General features: G+C 37.8%; 1 protein-coding gene across 1 annotated transcript; it reads right to left on the bottom strand.

Annotated features, from left to right (window-relative positions):
- Positions 1 to 713: 713 nt before the first annotated feature.
- Positions 714 to 18,070, bottom strand: pir (pirin). Its single transcript, XM_062418386.1, has 10 exons — positions 17,974 to 18,070; positions 15,840 to 15,936; positions 15,632 to 15,724; positions 12,883 to 12,963; positions 9,861 to 10,067; positions 7,503 to 7,587; positions 6,561 to 6,605; positions 1,918 to 2,000; positions 1,153 to 1,219; positions 714 to 1,033 (listed from the first exon to the last, which is right to left on the bottom strand). Exons 2-10 carry the CDS (start codon positions 15,933 to 15,935, stop codon positions 915 to 917), a joined length of 876 nt encoding a protein of 291 aa, XP_062274370.1. The 5' UTR covers position 15,936; positions 17,974 to 18,070; the 3' UTR covers positions 714 to 914.
- Positions 18,071 to 18,684: the final 614 nt, after the last annotated feature.

The raw sequence follows: 18,684 nt of genomic DNA on the forward strand, positions 1-18,684 counted from the left end.
GTCTGTTTGTCTGTCAAGTGATCAAGTCCCCTGCCTGTTAAATCCCCTATCAATGTCTCTTCCTCTGGAGTTGCCAAACCGCACACAGCCAAAGTGCAGTAACATGTGTTTTAAATGTGATCCAGACCTCCGTAACGCGTGAGGAGAAATAAGATGCCGGCACCACCCCTGTCCTGCCGACACCCCACCCACTTGCCCATCCAGGCCCATTTGATTCTAAATGTAATCTGCTGGGAATATACATAATGGAGGAAATATGAGAACAATATTCATAATTTATATGCAAATGAGAAATCCCTGTTTGGCCATATTTACTGCCAGTTGAAAAACAATGCTTACAACAATTAAGAACAATTAAACAGTATAAAAACATTTTTAACACAATGTTTTTATGTGGTCTATGGAGGTTTTGGTTATGTAGGTCATCTAGCAGCTGGAAAACTGGTTACTTTTGTTTTGTTGTGTTAATGTTTCTTTAATATCAAGACATTTGTAAAACCTTTATGCTTACAGGATTATTAATTCTCTTCATAACACCATTGTGTCCCAACCATTGTTTCAGAATTTAATACCAGCTAAACTACAATGTTATCTTGAATAGCAGAAGAAAAACCTCATTAACCTTAAATTAACAAGGGGAGTAGAGAACGGTTAGAAGCACATTTTCCCTAAAATCTATGTTTTACAAGGGAGAAGGGGTAAACCACAAACCATGCTAACACAGGGGCATGTCATCCACTCCCACATGAAGCACTTGAATATGTAACATGTTAAAACGGAGTATGTAAGTACGTAGAGCACATAAATAAATATGCATATTTTCACACACTGGTCATGAAGGAAATATCTCTAAAAATGTGTCAAACAAGTAAGGCACACATCTGCACCAGGGGCCAGAGTGCAATATGTAGTATTCAGAGACAATCTCTGATCTTGGATCTCCAGGTAATTGCCTTTTCAAAGCCATTTCTGCCAGTCTTGTAATCTTTGATAGCCTGTACAATCTCTTCCTCTGTGGTCATTACGAATGGACCTGAGGGGCAAACACAACATAGACAAGTTTCACATTACAGGTATTGATTATGGTCTGTTTGTTCCTACTTAAGCATTTCGTTTGTTCAGTGACTTGAGGGAATAACACACATGACATACCATGTTGTAAAACAGGCTCTTTGATTGGTTCTCCAGCAATCAGCACGAAATGGGAAATTTCAGAGTCCTGAGGAGAAAATAAGAGGAAATGGCACTTTACTTTGTCTGTGTGTGAAGTGGATTCATTACAAGCCTTCACTTGTCATGTGTAAATCACCAGTTTATCACTTTTTTTATTTGGTAACATTTTTAATTAGTCCAATACTACTTTGGCTTTTGGCAAAATTAATGACATCCCCGTCAGACTCAAGTGTGTTTCGTGCTAATCAGTTTCACATGGCTGCTATGAATGCCATGAATGCCTGTAAACTTATTTTCTTGTTTTATCTAAGCTTTGATTTGAACAATGTTAACCTTTTCGTATGAATAATATTTTATATTTAATAATCTGACAATCAAAAATCACTGTTTGATCAAACTGGTCACAACTCATGTCCACACAGACTTTAACATGTGAGGATGGGTCACAAGTAGCTTCATTTTAAATGGTCATTATAAGCCATAATGGATGGGAACCATTAGTCTAGATCAGCAGTGTATCAAAACCAGGGGGTAAAAGTGGAGCAGAATACATTTATCTGATTCTTTTCGGGACAATAACCACACAAAAGTGATTTGATGCTAGCAGGACAAGTAAGATTCATGTTAGTAAGGTTTATTCAAATAGAAAAAAATGAAATGTTAAGTACAGCATGACAGACTTAACAGGGATGAAAATAAAAGAGGTTATGCTCACTTACTGAAAACTTACTGTACATCTCTCACCTTGTTTTCAACTTTGACACAGTCTCCATCTCCGAAAACCACTGTGTGATGAGGTTCTACCTTCTGCTGCTCCCAATCCGGACCTTGAAAACAAGAAAGCACACTGTTTTGACCTTATACGAATCTGTGTGAGATGACAACATTTTGTAATCTAAACTGAAATCTGACCTTTACTTCATCATGATTTTAATTGATCTGGGTCTCAATCAAATAATCACATATCTGATCCACTGTGATATTTTGTGTAAGTCTGGCATTAGATAAAATTTTGAACCAACCAATTCATTTCTCATGGCTCCTGTTATTTTCAAAACTACACTAAAAACAGCTCAAACATATACCAAATTCATGTATATCATTATTTGTCATTCTAGATACAATTCACTGGGTTTTATGACCCTCAACGTGACTCAATAATGCAGCTAATTATTAGATTCAAATAGGAGTATTTTCCCCTTTCTTTCCATTCTGACGAAATTGAACTCCTTTTCAAGTCATGTGAAGAAAGAAACAACGCAATAAACATGTTATTTAAGATGATCCATTGGGTTTCTGGTCTGTGAGTTCTCTTTGTTGTACTTCGAAAACAAGTGGAAATCTAGGACATCTGGGAGTAGGAGCTTTGACTTTGGAAAAAGAAAAAAAAAAGTATTGGTAGACCTTAAGTCTTGTGTGTCATTTGGAGCAGTAGGGTGGGAAACAAACAGAAACCAGTTAAGACATTGGACATTATTCACTCAAATCAACCTTACTTGCTGTTTATGAGCTGGCATGTAAATCATTAGTAGCAATAAGTTTCAAAAACAATTCCAGGATGCCACATCTATGCATCATAACAAAACCACTGTGAGTAAAGTAGAAATACAGGCACCTGCATGTTTTAGTTTGACCTGGTTTAGCAGTTTATTTGCACCACTTATGGAAACTAAACGCTAGGAAAGCCTGACACTTCCACTTGCGGTGGACGCATTCAAAACCAGCTGGTCCTGATTTGGCCAGATGACATGCAGAGCTGGAGACACGATTCAAATAACTTCTTTAATGTTAGCCGCCATTTTCATCCTCTCGTGTCATCAAAACATCTGGTAGCAATTACAACCAGTCTGAGAGATCCTGCGAAGTAATGATGGGGAGTAATCAAATCTTAATGAAATTCTACGGAGGAATATTAAAAGGGGGAATTCTGACTGAAAACAACAGGTTTCAACCAAGCAACAAAATCTCTGAATATAAGTTCACTGTCTGAAAGGGTTTCTTCTCATGCAAGGGGAATTCCCTGGTCATATGATGCTGTCCAATAACCAGGAAATGCAGTATTTCACGCCTCTAATGTCAAACATTGATACAGCACAGTACTGCTTTGATATAAACTGTAGGTATGATTGACATGGAACTAAAATATGTAAGGAAAAACAGAAGAGCAACTTTTTCTCAGGTGACTGAGAATGTCAATGCAAGACATTTTCAGACTGTGTCAGCAGGAACAGTCTTTCGACAATTACATACTGAGGGATATTATAATAGGTTGCAGTGCATAAACCCCTCATTAGAAAAGATGAATGCACATTTGAAAGTTCAGTGCTGAAAATACCACAGACATTAAAGAGATGTGGGAAAAAGTGATATAGTCAGATGAGTCACCCTTCACCAAATTCTCTGAGTGCATGTGTGGTGTACACAAAAGTAAAACTGATTATCTGTGTTGACTGGTTTTTAGTGATGCTAACGAAGCTCAAATTCAATTAGGAACATGTTTAATCGCCTGTAAACTCTTCAAAGTCTCCCATTATTTAGTCATATAAAAGCTTATTTCCTGTAAAGCAGGACATATTTAGTTTGCAGCAGTGATAACTTAACACACCTCTGATACTGCTGGCCATTAGCAGGCTTCTGGAAAACTGGCCAATCAGAACAGAGTGGGCTCATTCAGAGGGGAGAAAAGAGCTAACATTGCCTGTTAGAGACAGAGGCTGAAATGAGGCATTGCATAAAAATAGTATACAAATATTTTTTTTTGAATTGTGAATCATGCAAAGCTACTCTAGTGGAGTCCTGCAATAAAATTATAGAGGTGAAAATGAGTTTAATAGGTTGTAACCCATTTACATATTTCAACACTAGAAGACAAAAATAAAAAATAAAACTTCTCTGTAGACGGAGGTGAGGTGTTGTAGAGGGTTACTGCTTTGGGCAGGAAATATTTCCTCTATCCGTCCTTGTGACAGCAAAGCTAAACCAGTCTATTAGAGAAAGTGCTCCACTGTCTATCCAGTAGGCAGTGGAGAGGGTAGTCAGGATAACAGTTTGTTCAGTGTAGTACTCTCCACCACAACTGCAAAGGAGTCTGGTTTGCAGCCAATTACAGAGCCGGCTTTTTAAATCAGTATATTATGTCTGTTCGTGTTGCCAACTCCAATGCTGCTCCACCATCAGGCCACAGCAAAATACAGCGCACACGTGGGCTGTGTAGCTGTCATCTTCCTTCTGAAGTTGATCACCATCTACCTGGTCTTGGCCACAATCAGAAGCAGATGATTTCTTCCAAACCACTCCACAAAACTGCCCACCAATGTTCTGTACTCAACCTCCTGCCCATCACTTATACACCCAAAACTTCTGCAAGTGGCATGACCTTGTGTTGTACTGAAAGTCAGAGGTGTATAAGGTGAAAAGGGAGACAGCACTGTCCCCTGGGGAACTCAAGTACTACTCTACACCATTTTAGACAGAGCACTGCCCAGTCAGAAAAACTGCAGTCTGTCTGTCAGGTAGTTGGTAATCCAGGAAATGGTGGACATGTCTACCCTCATTAAAGCTTCTCCCTCAGCAGCAGTGGCTGGATGGTGTGGAATGCAATGTAGAAATCAAAGACGACAGTCCAACCGTTTCCATCCAGATGTGAGTGAGCTCTCTGCAACAGGTAGATGATGGCATCATCCGTTCGCACATGAGATTGGTAGGCAAACTACAGAGGATCCACCAATAATTTCACCTGCAGTCTAAGCAGGCCTGGCTTCAAACAACAGGGGGCCTAGATAACGTCCTTACTTTGCCTGGAGCCGAGACCAACGAAATAAAACTATAACTATTATTTGTTTTATGAGGACAACATGATTTGATTTGATATTGTACTACTACAATGTGGCAAGAACATTCCTGTAATCTATAAAGTGGACATAATCCTTACATGACATTAATACACAATGTCCGTTTCCAATGTCCTTTAAGTGGTACTGCCAGAATGAATGAAGGGATTTAATTATACTTAATGGGCTCTCAACTACCCATGACAATATCTTGCAAATCCAATATATGAGAAACATGTGGCCCAATGTGACAAACAATAAAAACAGATTCCAGTTTGATACTACATTAGCTAAAATGCTGTCAGCTCAGCAAGTGGCAGAACATGAGCTACACAAAACGTTGCATCACTGATGATCTATCCATTGGTGTGGGGGCCCCTGGGTCAGAGAGATGTTGATTGGCTTGACATGATCTATCCATTAAGGGGGGTTAGAGGGGCTGTATTGGGTCAGAGCAATTGATTGGCTTTATGTCTCCCAGCAACTTTCTTTATATAAAAAGGGGCCTTGCACATCTGTGTATTCAGCATATAATAATAATAATAATAATAATAATAATAATAATAATAATAATAATAATAATAATAATAATAATAATAATAATAATAATGTCTGGTGGGAGAGAGTTCCAAAGGCGGGGGGCAGATCGGCTGAAGTCTCTTGACCCCATGGTATTTAAGTTGGCAGATGGGGCAGAGAGCTGGTTGGCAGAGGAGGATCGGAGAGTTTGGGAAGGTGTGTAGATGTGAATAAGTTCAGAGAGATATGATGGTGCCAGGTTATGAAGGATCTTGTAAGTGAGGAGTAGAATCTTAAAGTCAATGCGGGATTTGATATAGGACGGCCGGTGCTGTGTCAAAGCAGCCAAGACCATCATGAGATGGGAGGGCACCTGGTCAATAGTCTTTGAGGCCAGATGGAGTGATTTTCTTGGGAACAGAAACCAGGCAGGACATCTTCCACAGCTCCCACATCTTCTCCTGGTTCAGGTTCAGGTTGAAAAGGTGATGCAGAATAGCAGGCAACTGGCTGGCACAGGTCCTCTTAACCCTGTGGTTGATACTGTCTTGGCCCGCAGCCTTGCCTTGGTGAGGTCTCTTCAGCTGTCTCCGAACCTGGCCAGTAGACAAAGTCAGGTGGGGGAGGGTGCTTGTCATCTCAATGGAGGAAAGGCACTTCAAAGGTGCAGGGTTTGGGTCCAAGGAGCTCACAGAGGAGATTATGGGGGAGGGGTAAAAGCATTGGGGGCAGTGGGGTGTGTGGAGGTCTAGGTATGTGGTGGTGTGATAGTGGAGGAGACAGTTTAGGGCTGTGAATTAAACCTGTTGTAGAAACAGTTTAGCTCATTTGCTTGCTCCAGGCTGCCCACTGGTTGACTGTCTCTCACCTTGAACCCAGTCCAGTCCTTCAATCCAGTCCACAAATTTCTCCATCTTATTGCTAGCATATTTCTTCATTTTGCTGTTCTGACACCTGTACCAAAACAAATTCTTTGTAAACATGTACTTGCTGCTGAATAAAGACCGATTCCGGTTATAGGAGAACATTAAAACTCACCAACATGAATGGATCCCGTTAGTGTGTAGATGAATGTAGTCCATCCTGTCAAAAGCAGACTTTTATTCAGACTGTATATAATAATGAATTGGGTGAATTCTCTTTGCTTAAAGACAATATATCAATAAAAAAAGTGAAATGAAAATTAATGAATTAATTTAACTGTACAATTGTTTTCCTGTGCTTCGTCATACAAAGCTTTCTTGCTGTCCATTACTCGCTCTCAAGTCAATTTTATATGTACAGCCCAATATCACAAATCACAGTAGTTTTATTTATTAAGAATTCCCATTTTCATTTGCAAGATGAGTATTATTTCGTTTTTTCAAAAGACACATGATTTGTGTCAAAGACTTTTTTTTAAAAAGCAGACGTTAAAAACTACTTTCCATTTCAATATTATATTCCCAAGTATCACATAATTGTCTATTCCCTGCAACAAGAGGACGGCATTCAGTATATTTTGTAGTAAACTGGGTCATCCTTTAGTGAAGCTACTTCAATGTATACGTGCTTTCAGTAACAGTAATTTAGAGTAGAATTAGGAGAGATGGCTCAAGGTCAGTCAGAGTACAAAGATGCCGTGAGATGCAATGAAGATTATCAGTAAAGACCACTGTAAGGCAAGGCAAGGCAAGGCAAGGCAAGGCAAGGCAAGGCAAGGCAAGGCAAGGCAAGGCAAGGCAGTTTTATTTATATAGCGCATTTCATACACAGTGGCAACTCAATGTGCTTTACATAAAACAAACATTCAACAGAAAATTTTTTAAAAAAAACATGGAATTTGAGAAATAAAAATACAACCCAATCATAGTACACACGTACATACCCCCCCCCCCCCCCCACACACACACACACACACACACACACACACACACACACACTAATAATAAAAACAAAGTACAGAAACATTGTGTATTTAGAAATGTTATTCTATATTACCTGATGGGACTGGCTGCATGCACTGGGCTCCTGCCTGCAGGCTGAAGTCCAGGTACAGGGTCGGTGTCCTTGTGAAGACCTTGGACTATGGAAAAAATAAAAATAAAACAATAACAAAATGTGCACTCCCTCTCACACATACAGCCACAAACTTTAAATATTTTGTATGAAACAGAAAACACAAGTATGCAAACTTTGAAATAGTGGCGCCAGTGACTGTCATGGTCATTTACTTACAACTATTGCTTTAAAACCCAACAATGCAGTGCTTTGGCTTCACACCCTACTGATCATCACAGGATTTTCCAGAGAAACTCAGTCTCTATTATTGATAGTTTTGTGGTTTACATTTCTTGCAATAAACAGCTCCTTTTTTCTTTTTCTTTTTTACCATAGAGCATGTGTGTGTGTTTATTCTTTTAACCATGAGTGAGACATTTCACCAGGTGTCCTCAGGCTTATTCCACATCTGCAGTTGTTGCAAATTACCTTTATAAGAAACTGTCGACATTGCAGTTTTGCAAAAAGGAAACAGAAGTGGAAAAGTCAGCAAAATATGGAAAATTAAAGCACCTGCGTTTTCTTACAGTTCCTTGTTCTCATTCTGTGCAGAATTACTGCTGTCATATATTTTTACAGGATATTTTCAGGGATTACGCTGCCTAGTAATCAAATAGTTTTTATATATTACTCATTCAGATAGTAATTACATTATTTTACTAATTGCTCAACAGCAGAAGTCTGGTCCTCTAGGTAAAGTTGTGTTCAAATATTTGTCAACTCTGAACTAAACCAGCCTATCGTCTAACATTAGCATAATGATGACTTTGAGGGTACTTGGAGTTTAATTTTTCCTCCTTTCCTGTACCAGGTTAACACATACTGCAACAGCCTGTCAAAATAATGCAAAGGGACCAAACTGATATTGGCCCTCCATTAAACTCCTGATAAGACAACAAGCAGACCCTCAAATTGCTGAATTAACGGGTACATACTGGGACTATTGTTAGCCGTTGTGCTACTGTAAAAAAGTGTTACAGTAATGCATTATTGTCCCACACTGTCTACGTATAGAATTTTTTTTATAACTTATAAGTATTTTCATGGCATAACTTCAATAAGTACACCATCCCTGTGAAAAGTGTTGCAGTGACTTTTACCTAAAGAAGCACCCTAAGTAAAAATGTTCAAATTCTATACAGTAAAATGAATAAAACATCAATTATATCATAATACACTCAATACTTTGACCATTTATTGATTTCTTGAAGGATTTAAAGCAGAATCAGTGACTCACTAATAACATTTCCTCCCATTCTCCTGTTCAGTTTTTATCACCAGATGTTGTGAACTGTAGTTGTTCGAAGAGCACCTCATTAACCGTAAACTACGCAGCGTCTTCTTGCCACAGGGGATTTAAGTAAAATTTAAGTATCATAAAACCCCAAAATGATTTTAATACAATCTATAAAGAGAAACTGATATTTGACTTTTAGAGGAGAAGGAGGCTTTTGGAGTTCAATGACCTGTGTTAAACCCACAGGTTTTAATGCCGGATGACAGCTCGCTGTGTCTCCTGCCCTGTAGTAACCTTGTTCGCTCCACACACACACACACACACACACACACACACACACACACACACACACACACACACACACACACACACACACACACACACACACACACACACACACACACACACACACACACACACACACACACACACACACACACACACACACACACAACCATTCCATTATAAGCATAATTTACTCTTAAGACTAATGTTGGCCCAACGTTTCTCATCAGTCCTCACTTCCTTAAACAGTCTCCATATAAAATTTCCAGAAATGACGTGCACACACAGACACGCATACACGTACATACACACGTCAAGGACTACAACACTACCAAGTCATCCTCGTAGGCCTGGACAATCTGCTCCTCATTTGTGGTTTCCTCTTTTCTAAAAGACACTCCTTAAACTCACACTGGTCAAATAGTGCGGTTAACTACCATTCCCTCGCACGCACATGCACACACACGCACAAATGAAGACAAGCACAGTTATGTCATTGTTTGTCCAGTTTTGCAAGTTTGCCTGAAGCATCGAGTAAATGAGCAATTACCATGAAATCAACAAGTAAACGCCACATTCAGTTTCAAAGCACTCCTCTTGTTGTGGCTTGATTTGTAGCTATACTGTTATAGTGATATCACAACCCTGTAGAAGAAATGTGAAGACACACACACACACACACACACACACACACACACACACACACACACACACACACACACACACACACACACACACACACACACACACACACACACACACACACACACACACACCTTCACTCCTAAAGCGTCTCCAGATATCACAGCGACTGTAACCCCTCCTTGGCTTGGTTTGGGTATCTCTGAGGCGCGAAGCTCCTGGTACGCTGGTTCCACCATCTTGTTTCGTCTTGACAGGTTCACCCACAACTGTAAGCCCACCACCGGCTCCTCTGAGATGGGCATCTCGGAATGGACCACCCCCCGTCCTGCAGTCATCCACTGGTGGATAAGGAGAGGTGTATATCACATATAAGACACAGACACAAATGTCACAAATTTTTATCACATCTGCAGTGGCAGGATAGTAACAAGAAGAGAGAATTTGGTACAAAAAATAGACAGTATCTTTAAAAAACACCAATTTGATTTGACTAATTTGGATGCCTGAAATTTCATATTATCCTCAAATAAATGTTTTCAAATAATGATTTACTTTTGCACAGAAGGAGAGCTGCAGGTTTATAGATTTCTTTATGTCAAGTATGAACAGGAGGAATGAATACAGACAGAAAAACATTGGTCAGTGTTCATTTGGGCACTGTTGTTCTAAGACATACATGGGGGGAAAAATGAACCTGTTTAATAATGAGATATAACTACAACACAATAAGAAACTGTCATGTTGGATTTATCTTTTTTACTTCCAAAATTTTCTTCTGGGTTTGATTTTCAACATTACAATGTTCCCACATTAAAAAGCCTTTTAGTAAACAGAACAAATCAATAACAAGTTAACTTGTTAAAAATAAAAGTCAATAAAATAAAAGTAGAAGGATTACTTAGCACAAGATATACTTCAAAAGTCAGTTTTTGAAGTTGCTTTCAGGTAATGATTTGAAACAGGATGCAATGAAGTTTTGTTTAACAACTCTTTTTGGGCCAGCTGGACATTTCCACCCTCAAGCTTTGCTTTAACATCGCCAGCCTATTATACTTCATCTGTGACTGTTCATCATGCTACTTGGTTTCTTTTATTGCTCTGTGCTAGTTATTTACTCATGGATGATAAAACGTGCAGAATTCAAAGAGGAGCTGACTTGAAACTCAGAGATCAGAGGCAGCATGTGATGTGAAATTAATCTGGGATTCAAATTAAATTTAAAATATCTATAATGATATGAGTGTGTGTGTATATGCAGAGAATGTATAATTTTCTACCTTTAGAAAGCTGACCCTGTGTTTGGGTGTATGTATACGTATATGTGTATGTATGTGCATGTGTGTATTTAGATATACACCCACTTATTTATCTTATTTATCATTATTATTATTATTATTATTATACTATTATTATTATTATTATTATTATTATTATTATTATTATACTATTATTATGTATTACTTACATGTGCCTTCTTGTTTTGTTGTTCATTATTTGTAAAATTAACAACATTTTTCAATAAAAAAATCTACAATGATATGATAGAAACACACTTGGGAAGAAGCTCACATGGGCACATTAAGTCCTGATAAAGTAAGTCATTGTATAAAAATATGAAGACCGTCATTTGTTTAAAACTTTGATAGAACATAAAATAAATACAACACAATTTAAAATAAACTGGGATTTTAAAAAACGCTGGAAGAAATGTAAGACTTTTTCTTTCCGTTCCAATATGTTGGTGTGATGCCTTCACCACTTCCCTCAATGAAGCACTGCTTTAATCTGAGACAATGTTTGAGCTTTCCCTGAAGGACAGGCAGGCGTCTGTTTGAGCATCTGCAGCTCCCACGTGACGTCCAAGCCTACAGAGAGTGTACACGGTGGGGGTACGGCAAATTCAGCTGAAATGACTGATCCTCTGTTGTATATTGATGCTGAGTCAGCAGCCTCTGTGCGTGTGTATGTGTGTGTGTGTGTGTGTGTGTGTGTGTGTGTTTACTACTTTAAAAACACAGGAAACAACCCACAGGGCATGATATCCAATTAGTGTGAGTGCTCAAGATTGTAATGTATAATATATAATGAGTTTGTGGGGATGTGTAAGCCAATGTGCTCTTGTAGGTTCAAGTTAAGAGCAAGTAGACCAGACACCACTGATAAAAGGTCACGACTTGTTTTAAATCAAGCACATTTCCAGTAACAATCAGAGGATTAGGCTGATATTGATAATGATCATTATACATCATGTATGCAGTACCTGAAAGAGCAAAAAATATGACTGATATAATATGTATCTGTGCAATATAATGATTAAGTTACAGCAAGCAGCTGGTCAGCTCACTAATGAACAAGTTACAGAAAAAGTGACACAGTAAAGTATAAAACCTACAGTTGTGAGGTGTTTTTAGATGTCATGTTGTGAATGTGAGGTTGCCACAAAAATCAGCACCCAGCCAGAAAATGGTTTGGCATATGACCCCCAGGTAAAACCAAAATGTGTCACTTAGTTTTTTGTACAAAATAAACAAACAAGTGAACATTTTGCTATTTTGGAAGTGGATGTAAAGCTAACTGGCTGCTGGTGGAAGCTTCATATTGACCATACAGACCGCATATGAATATGGAAAGCCAAAATATGCAAAGCCAAAATATCTGCCATCTTGCTTGTCTGCACAGTAGAGTCGAGCAGCGGCATGGTGGGCCGTAGGACATGCGCCCCCACCCCAGCCCGCCCCAATGCCTGACAGAGGTTTGAGGGTGGCTGTCACAGCTGTTAATCATGACATCACACCCCTTTTTATAATTATCACAAGAACTACCTAAAATGACAGAAACCATCTTTGGGATAAATGTATTTGATGTGTACTTTGACTTTTATAGTTTGGCTCATGTCCCATCCACATGACAGGATTTATGACCTATACTGCAGCTAGTCACCAGGGGGCGATAAAGATGTTTTGGCTCCACATTTGGGGAACTGTCATAACATTCATATTTAAATACAGTGGGTGGTACAGGAGAGTGGTATCTTCTCATCTGAGGCTTTCTCTCAATAAATTAGATAAAAAAGACAAACACAACAATATAAAGAGCGAAAAATATTATAAAAATGTTGTAAAATAACACTATAAACATATAGTTTTGCAGTACTTGCAGATCTCCGGGTTTCAGTTGTCCTTTATGGCCACAGAAGTCTTCATGGGCGTTGATCCCTTCTAAAACATACGTCACCTGTTTGAGGAAAGACACGGGCACAGATGTACCATACACAGCAGTAGCAGACACATGCACAACTGACTCATAAAGATGACTTAATAATTATATTAATGATACCTTGTGATTATAAAAATTAAGTGAAATATCATGGTCTAAGTTTCATTCACTCAGACCACAAGCTTACAAACAAGTGCTAACCCTAAAAGCACGTGTGTGCTCATTTTCACCGCCCCAGTGGTCAGGCTGGGCAGGAAGAGTTGGGGGTCAAATGTTCAAAGGTGAACATCTGTGTAAGGGAGGAAAGCTCAGGCCCCTGCCACGAGCTGCCTGTGATCCGTCTCCACAGCTGTGTAATTTCAAAAAGTTATATGAGTGTGAGAAAACACACCTGCTGAAAGACATGCTGTGAGTATAGCCTAGTCCTGTCCACCCACACCGGGAGATATAAGTTGCATCTGCCAAATCAAATAAACTTGGTGGACGTCTGGCAATCTAAGGACAATTTCTGGATTTTTTGCTTTTAAAGTTACAAGTCAAAACTTCCACATTACCTCCATTCAACAATGTGGTAGTTGTATTACTGTACAGACATATACACATTTAAGAACAACTTTAGAAAACCTGGTGACATTTAATGGAGTTGAACCAGAATTTGATGGAAACATGCAACAGGTTTATGGTGAATTCAATACAACAATTAAGCTCAAATCTTTAATGAATTATTAATTTATAATCTAAATTATAACTATGTACAATGAAAAATCGGGATGTCAATGCATGCAAGACAATTACTGCATTAATCCATCTGTGTTGTTAAGAAACCCAAATGTATTTAAATTACAAGTAACAGATAAATTACCACATTTAGAAGGTGTAACCAGCAAAACTTCCATATTTTTACTTATATAAAAGTTATTATTATCATTATTATTATTGTTTTTTTTTTGTTGTTGTTGTTGTTATTATGTTCACCATGACTCTTAAAGAGAGGCATGAAATCAAGACTGCAAAGTGTGACCTAAATACAAAAGGAAAGCAGATGAGATGGGAATTAAGGTGTGTTTGAACAGTGTAAAATGGGTAGATTTTACATCACACTGAGGCTAAATCTACTTAATTAAAATTACGATGAACTGGTGTAAAGAAGTGGGGGGCAATAGGAATAGACTCAGCTGTTACAACAGAAGACCCTCACCATGTGAGAAGATGATTTACGGGTTGAAAAGCGGTGAAATGCTGTATTAAAATAGATGGGTTTTATGTTGAATATGTTTATGTATGCAGGAGGCTACATCAGTGATGTGACACATTTTTTTGGACTCACCTTTCAGTTTTCAATAAAACTAGACCAGCCGACATGTCAGTATGTCAGTGACAACAGTCAACAGTCTCTTTCATATGCATAGAAAAACAAAGCCAAGGATGATTTTACAAAAACACCTCCGAAATCTGGTGTATTCCTCTCTTTCATAAGAAGGGGATTTTTTTGTGATCACTTTGTGGTCACTATGGGTTAAAAATGTAACCCAAAGCATTCTGTGATAAACCTGAGCTTAGGCAACAATAACAACAGTACCAGTGGATACTGAATCTCAGGCTTTCTATATGATTTTTGAAGTCTATAAACTTAAATAAACTTAAACGTAAATATCATTACATGAGGGAAGCGCTTGAGTGTGCTCTCTTTCTGGGAACTGTTGTGTTATTGCCATCTAGTGATTAGAACAGGAATTTCACCCCTCAGTAAAATATGTTGGTCCAGTGCTTGTTATTAAGCTGTTTCTTTTGTGTATTTGGTTGAAGGAGTTGTGTCAATTGAAAATTATTATTTTGAGATGTTAGGGGGAGATTTGTTCTATAAATTAAGGAAAGGGTCCAAAGAAAATATTAACACTGGCGAAGGCCGTACTATTTTAATTAACCCCAATAATTTTCATACAGTCCCTCAGGCTGTGACTCAGGAGGTAGAGCTGCATGGCTGTCATTTCATTGTGAGGGTGGTGATTTGATCCCTATGATGGCCGGGCCAGCATCTTGAATCGGAGTGTGTGAGAGTTTGTTTGGAAATGAGAAGAAACATTTTTAATTGCTTTGTTCGTTAAAGTAGAAAAGCCACAACATAAGTGTAGTTCTTTTACCATTTATATGTTAATATTAATTTCGATTGTGATGCAAAGCCTGTGCCCCAATCATTTCTTTCACTTTGTTTTGAACAGTGTGGTTGAAATCATATAGAATTTGTTATTTGTTTTACTGAAAAATGGACATTCAACTTTTTACCACTTGATGGGTTAAGATGAGTCATTGTGTTTGCTAAAGAATAAGTAATACTAAATGTTTTGTCTTGATGGTTATTTGTGTTTCTCCTAAAAATTCCATTTTGTAAAAGGTACTCCTAAAAAAAAGGATGTATGCATTGCTTTTTATGCTTACTATTTATAATCATCTAGTCACAGCTAATCAGTGGACAGTACATTACAAAAGAAGAAGTAAAAGAACACTGGTGAAATAAACATCTGGTAAGGTGAAAAAAGAATGATGCAATGTGTGACTAATTTTAATTTTGATGACTATCCTGAGTCTTATGGAAAAGTTTGTGTTTAACTCTTTCTAACTTATTGTGATGATGTGAATATTTGCTGCCACACGAAACAGTCTTCAAAATACAGTCAAAGAGTCTTACCGTCTCAAATCCTCTGTGAGGGTGGTCTGGAAAACCTGATGGCTTGCTCACTCTAAACTCATCCAACATCAGAAAAGGATCCAGGTTCCTCAGCTGGAAATAAAATATGTACTGTAATAATCTGTTTATATGAGTTTGCAAGTAAAGTATTGCTGTCCTAGTAAAAGGGATCAAGATTTACAATAAATCCACCTGTTGACACACTTACCTCCTTTCTACCGATGCTCCTTCGGACATGAGCACCGACTCCCTCAGATTGGTCCACACTCAAAACTGTTCTGTCAACTCTCCTCACATTCATCATGCTGGGGAACATAAAATATGCTTTAGTGTTCATTAACCAAAAAATAAAAATGATCATAAAAAAGATAATTAAAAGCTTTATGGACAAAATGAAGTGGTTTGTTTAAGGGCAACAAATTAATCTCTTCTTTTTTTTCGTGCATAATTTCCTTTTTTAAGTCTCGAAAAAGAGCTAAATAACAAGTTTGACTCTTACTGTATATTCAAGTTGCCAGAAAAACACCACAGTAAATTTGATATATTGAGATGCCTGTTTTTTTGTTGGGTTTTTTTACAACATTTTTCATCAGCAGAAATAACACAGTACAACTGATCCACTGTGAGTCATGATAAAGATATATTATTGTTACAGCCTCATACATCACATCATTTTCTACACTCACTTCCTCCTATTCAGAGTTACAGTGTCCCATGCAGTGGGTGAAAGGCAGGAAAACAGGAATTAAAGAGTTTACAATTCACCTGTGACCTAAAATTTCTTAAAGGTGTTGTGTAGGAAACACGTCAAATTGATTTCTACATTAAATTGGATCAAATCCCTCCACAACCTCGGCCCCTCTTACCTCACTGATCTGTTCCACCCGTACACTCCCTCCTGTAACCTCCGTTCATCAGATGCTAACCTCCTTTCCAACCCTCTCAGGACCAAGCACCAGACCTGGGGGGACAGAGCCTTCTCAGTTGCCATCCCCACTCTCTGGAGCTCACTCCCTAAATCCCTCCATGACTGTACTGACCTAATCAAATTCAAACCTCTCCTCAAGACTCTTCAAAACTTTTCAAATCAAATTTTTGATGTTTTTTCTTTTGTTTTGTTTCTTTTTCTCTACATTGCTTTTATTGATTGTTTTTTTTTCATTTATTCTGTACAGTTTTATTGTTTTAAATGTCTTTGTTTCTGTAAAGCATCTTTGAGTATTGTTAAAAGCACTCTGTAAATAAAATGTATTATTATCATTATTATTATTATTATTATTATTATTATTATTATTATTATCATCATTGAAGATAAAATATAATAATGATATAATGTTTTGCTATGTTTTAGTTTAGTTTAGGGCTCTGGGATATGGACAAAGTCAAATATCACCAAATTTTTGATAAAATACCTCAACATTGTAACTGCAATAATTTTGTAGGGAGTATTATTGGTGCTTTCACAAAATATTTACACAACAACATGTTTTGATATTATTAGTAATGTGGATATAATGTGGGTAAGTGGGTAAAGGCAAATAATACAACAGCTAAAACAGTCTTACAGTCTGGTAAGTTCAGAATCATTTTACTGTCATGTAGCCTTTAAAACCTGAAAAAGACAAAACTTATGATATATCATGATATTACGATAACCAAAATCTAAGACAATATTATATAATATCATATTAATATATTATGGATACTGCCATGCCCTTGTTTGGTTATTGAAGTATTTTGTCCAAATCAAACAGGTGCTGAGTAGGTGGAGGAGGTTAGATGAACATTTCAAAATTAAATATTGCAACGTAACATGATGTGGCGAAACAGCCAGTTCCACAATCGCAGGGGTTTTTCCTGGTTTCAAAACACTCTTCACAGGAATTTGAAACTTCAGTGGATCACAGCAGCAGCAGAGCAGTCAGCTGAGCAGATCAGCTGGTCATCAGCTGATCACAGAGGCTACTGCCGCCGACAGCTTTCGCTTTATTTTAGAGAGTTGTCACGGTATGACGGTAATATTACATAATTTCTTTGCTGGGTAACTCCTCCTCTGCACTGCACGAATCTAATATTTTACGAGCTTGAAGGATTGACCCTCAGAATAACAAGAACACCTCGCTTCCAACAACACTGCGGGTGCCTATTTAGCCCAATTGTATATTTTGAGATATTCACATTGTGCATAACGGAAGCTTACATTTTTATCCGTTCCAGCAATATTTTAAAATTAGTGCCTATAGATGTCAAATCACATGAATGCTTCCTAAATTAGGTGGCAGCAGCTGATGTACCGAGTTTCTGAAGCAAACAAAGCAAACCAGTTGATCTGGTAAACCCACCTGAAAGTACAAGACAGCCAGTCCCGACACTATTCTGACTGTTTTGAGTGTTTTTCTGGTGTAATTTGAATAAACCCGTCTTTATGATCGTGACAACACCCTTCCCTCTTCTCCACAGGTAGGTTTACTTTACGGAAGTAAGGCTGGGGGAGTGGCTAAAGGTATTTCCTCAGTGTGACGTTTAAGGTAAACAGCTTTAGATATCAGAGCATAAGTAGGCCTACTAGGCTAAGTGTTTTTAGAAAATACCAAAATGAAATTAATCAGTAGACGTCTGTGTTTATTATATGCGTTTATATTGCGTTAATTTCTACAAGAGATACACAATCAGAAAAAAGTCAGATAAGGAAATATTCTTCATCCAAATCTTTTTTATTAATAATGGTATACAAAAACAAATGTTTTTAATGTATTCAGATGCCACAACAGGTTTTTTTCTGTAAACATTGATACTGATGTAAACAGGTCAAACAAGTAACACAAAAAAAAACACAGATTTTCTGCCCGTAAGCCTTCTTAATCAAATGTATATGTGAATATAGCTGGGATTAATCAATGTTTATTTGGGCCAAATAGCCTATGTTTATTTGAAACAGGATTTGTATAGGGACAAGTATATCACATTAACTAATGCCCCATAATCTGCAATGCCTGTACCTACATGGGTCTTTAAAATACACAAAATTCAACAATCCATATAATGATCTAAAA

This window comes from Scomber scombrus, chromosome 1 (genome assembly GCF_963691925.1).
Source record: "Scomber scombrus chromosome 1, fScoSco1.1, whole genome shotgun sequence".
Lineage (NCBI taxonomy): Eukaryota > Metazoa > Chordata > Actinopteri > Scombriformes > Scombridae > Scomber > Scomber scombrus.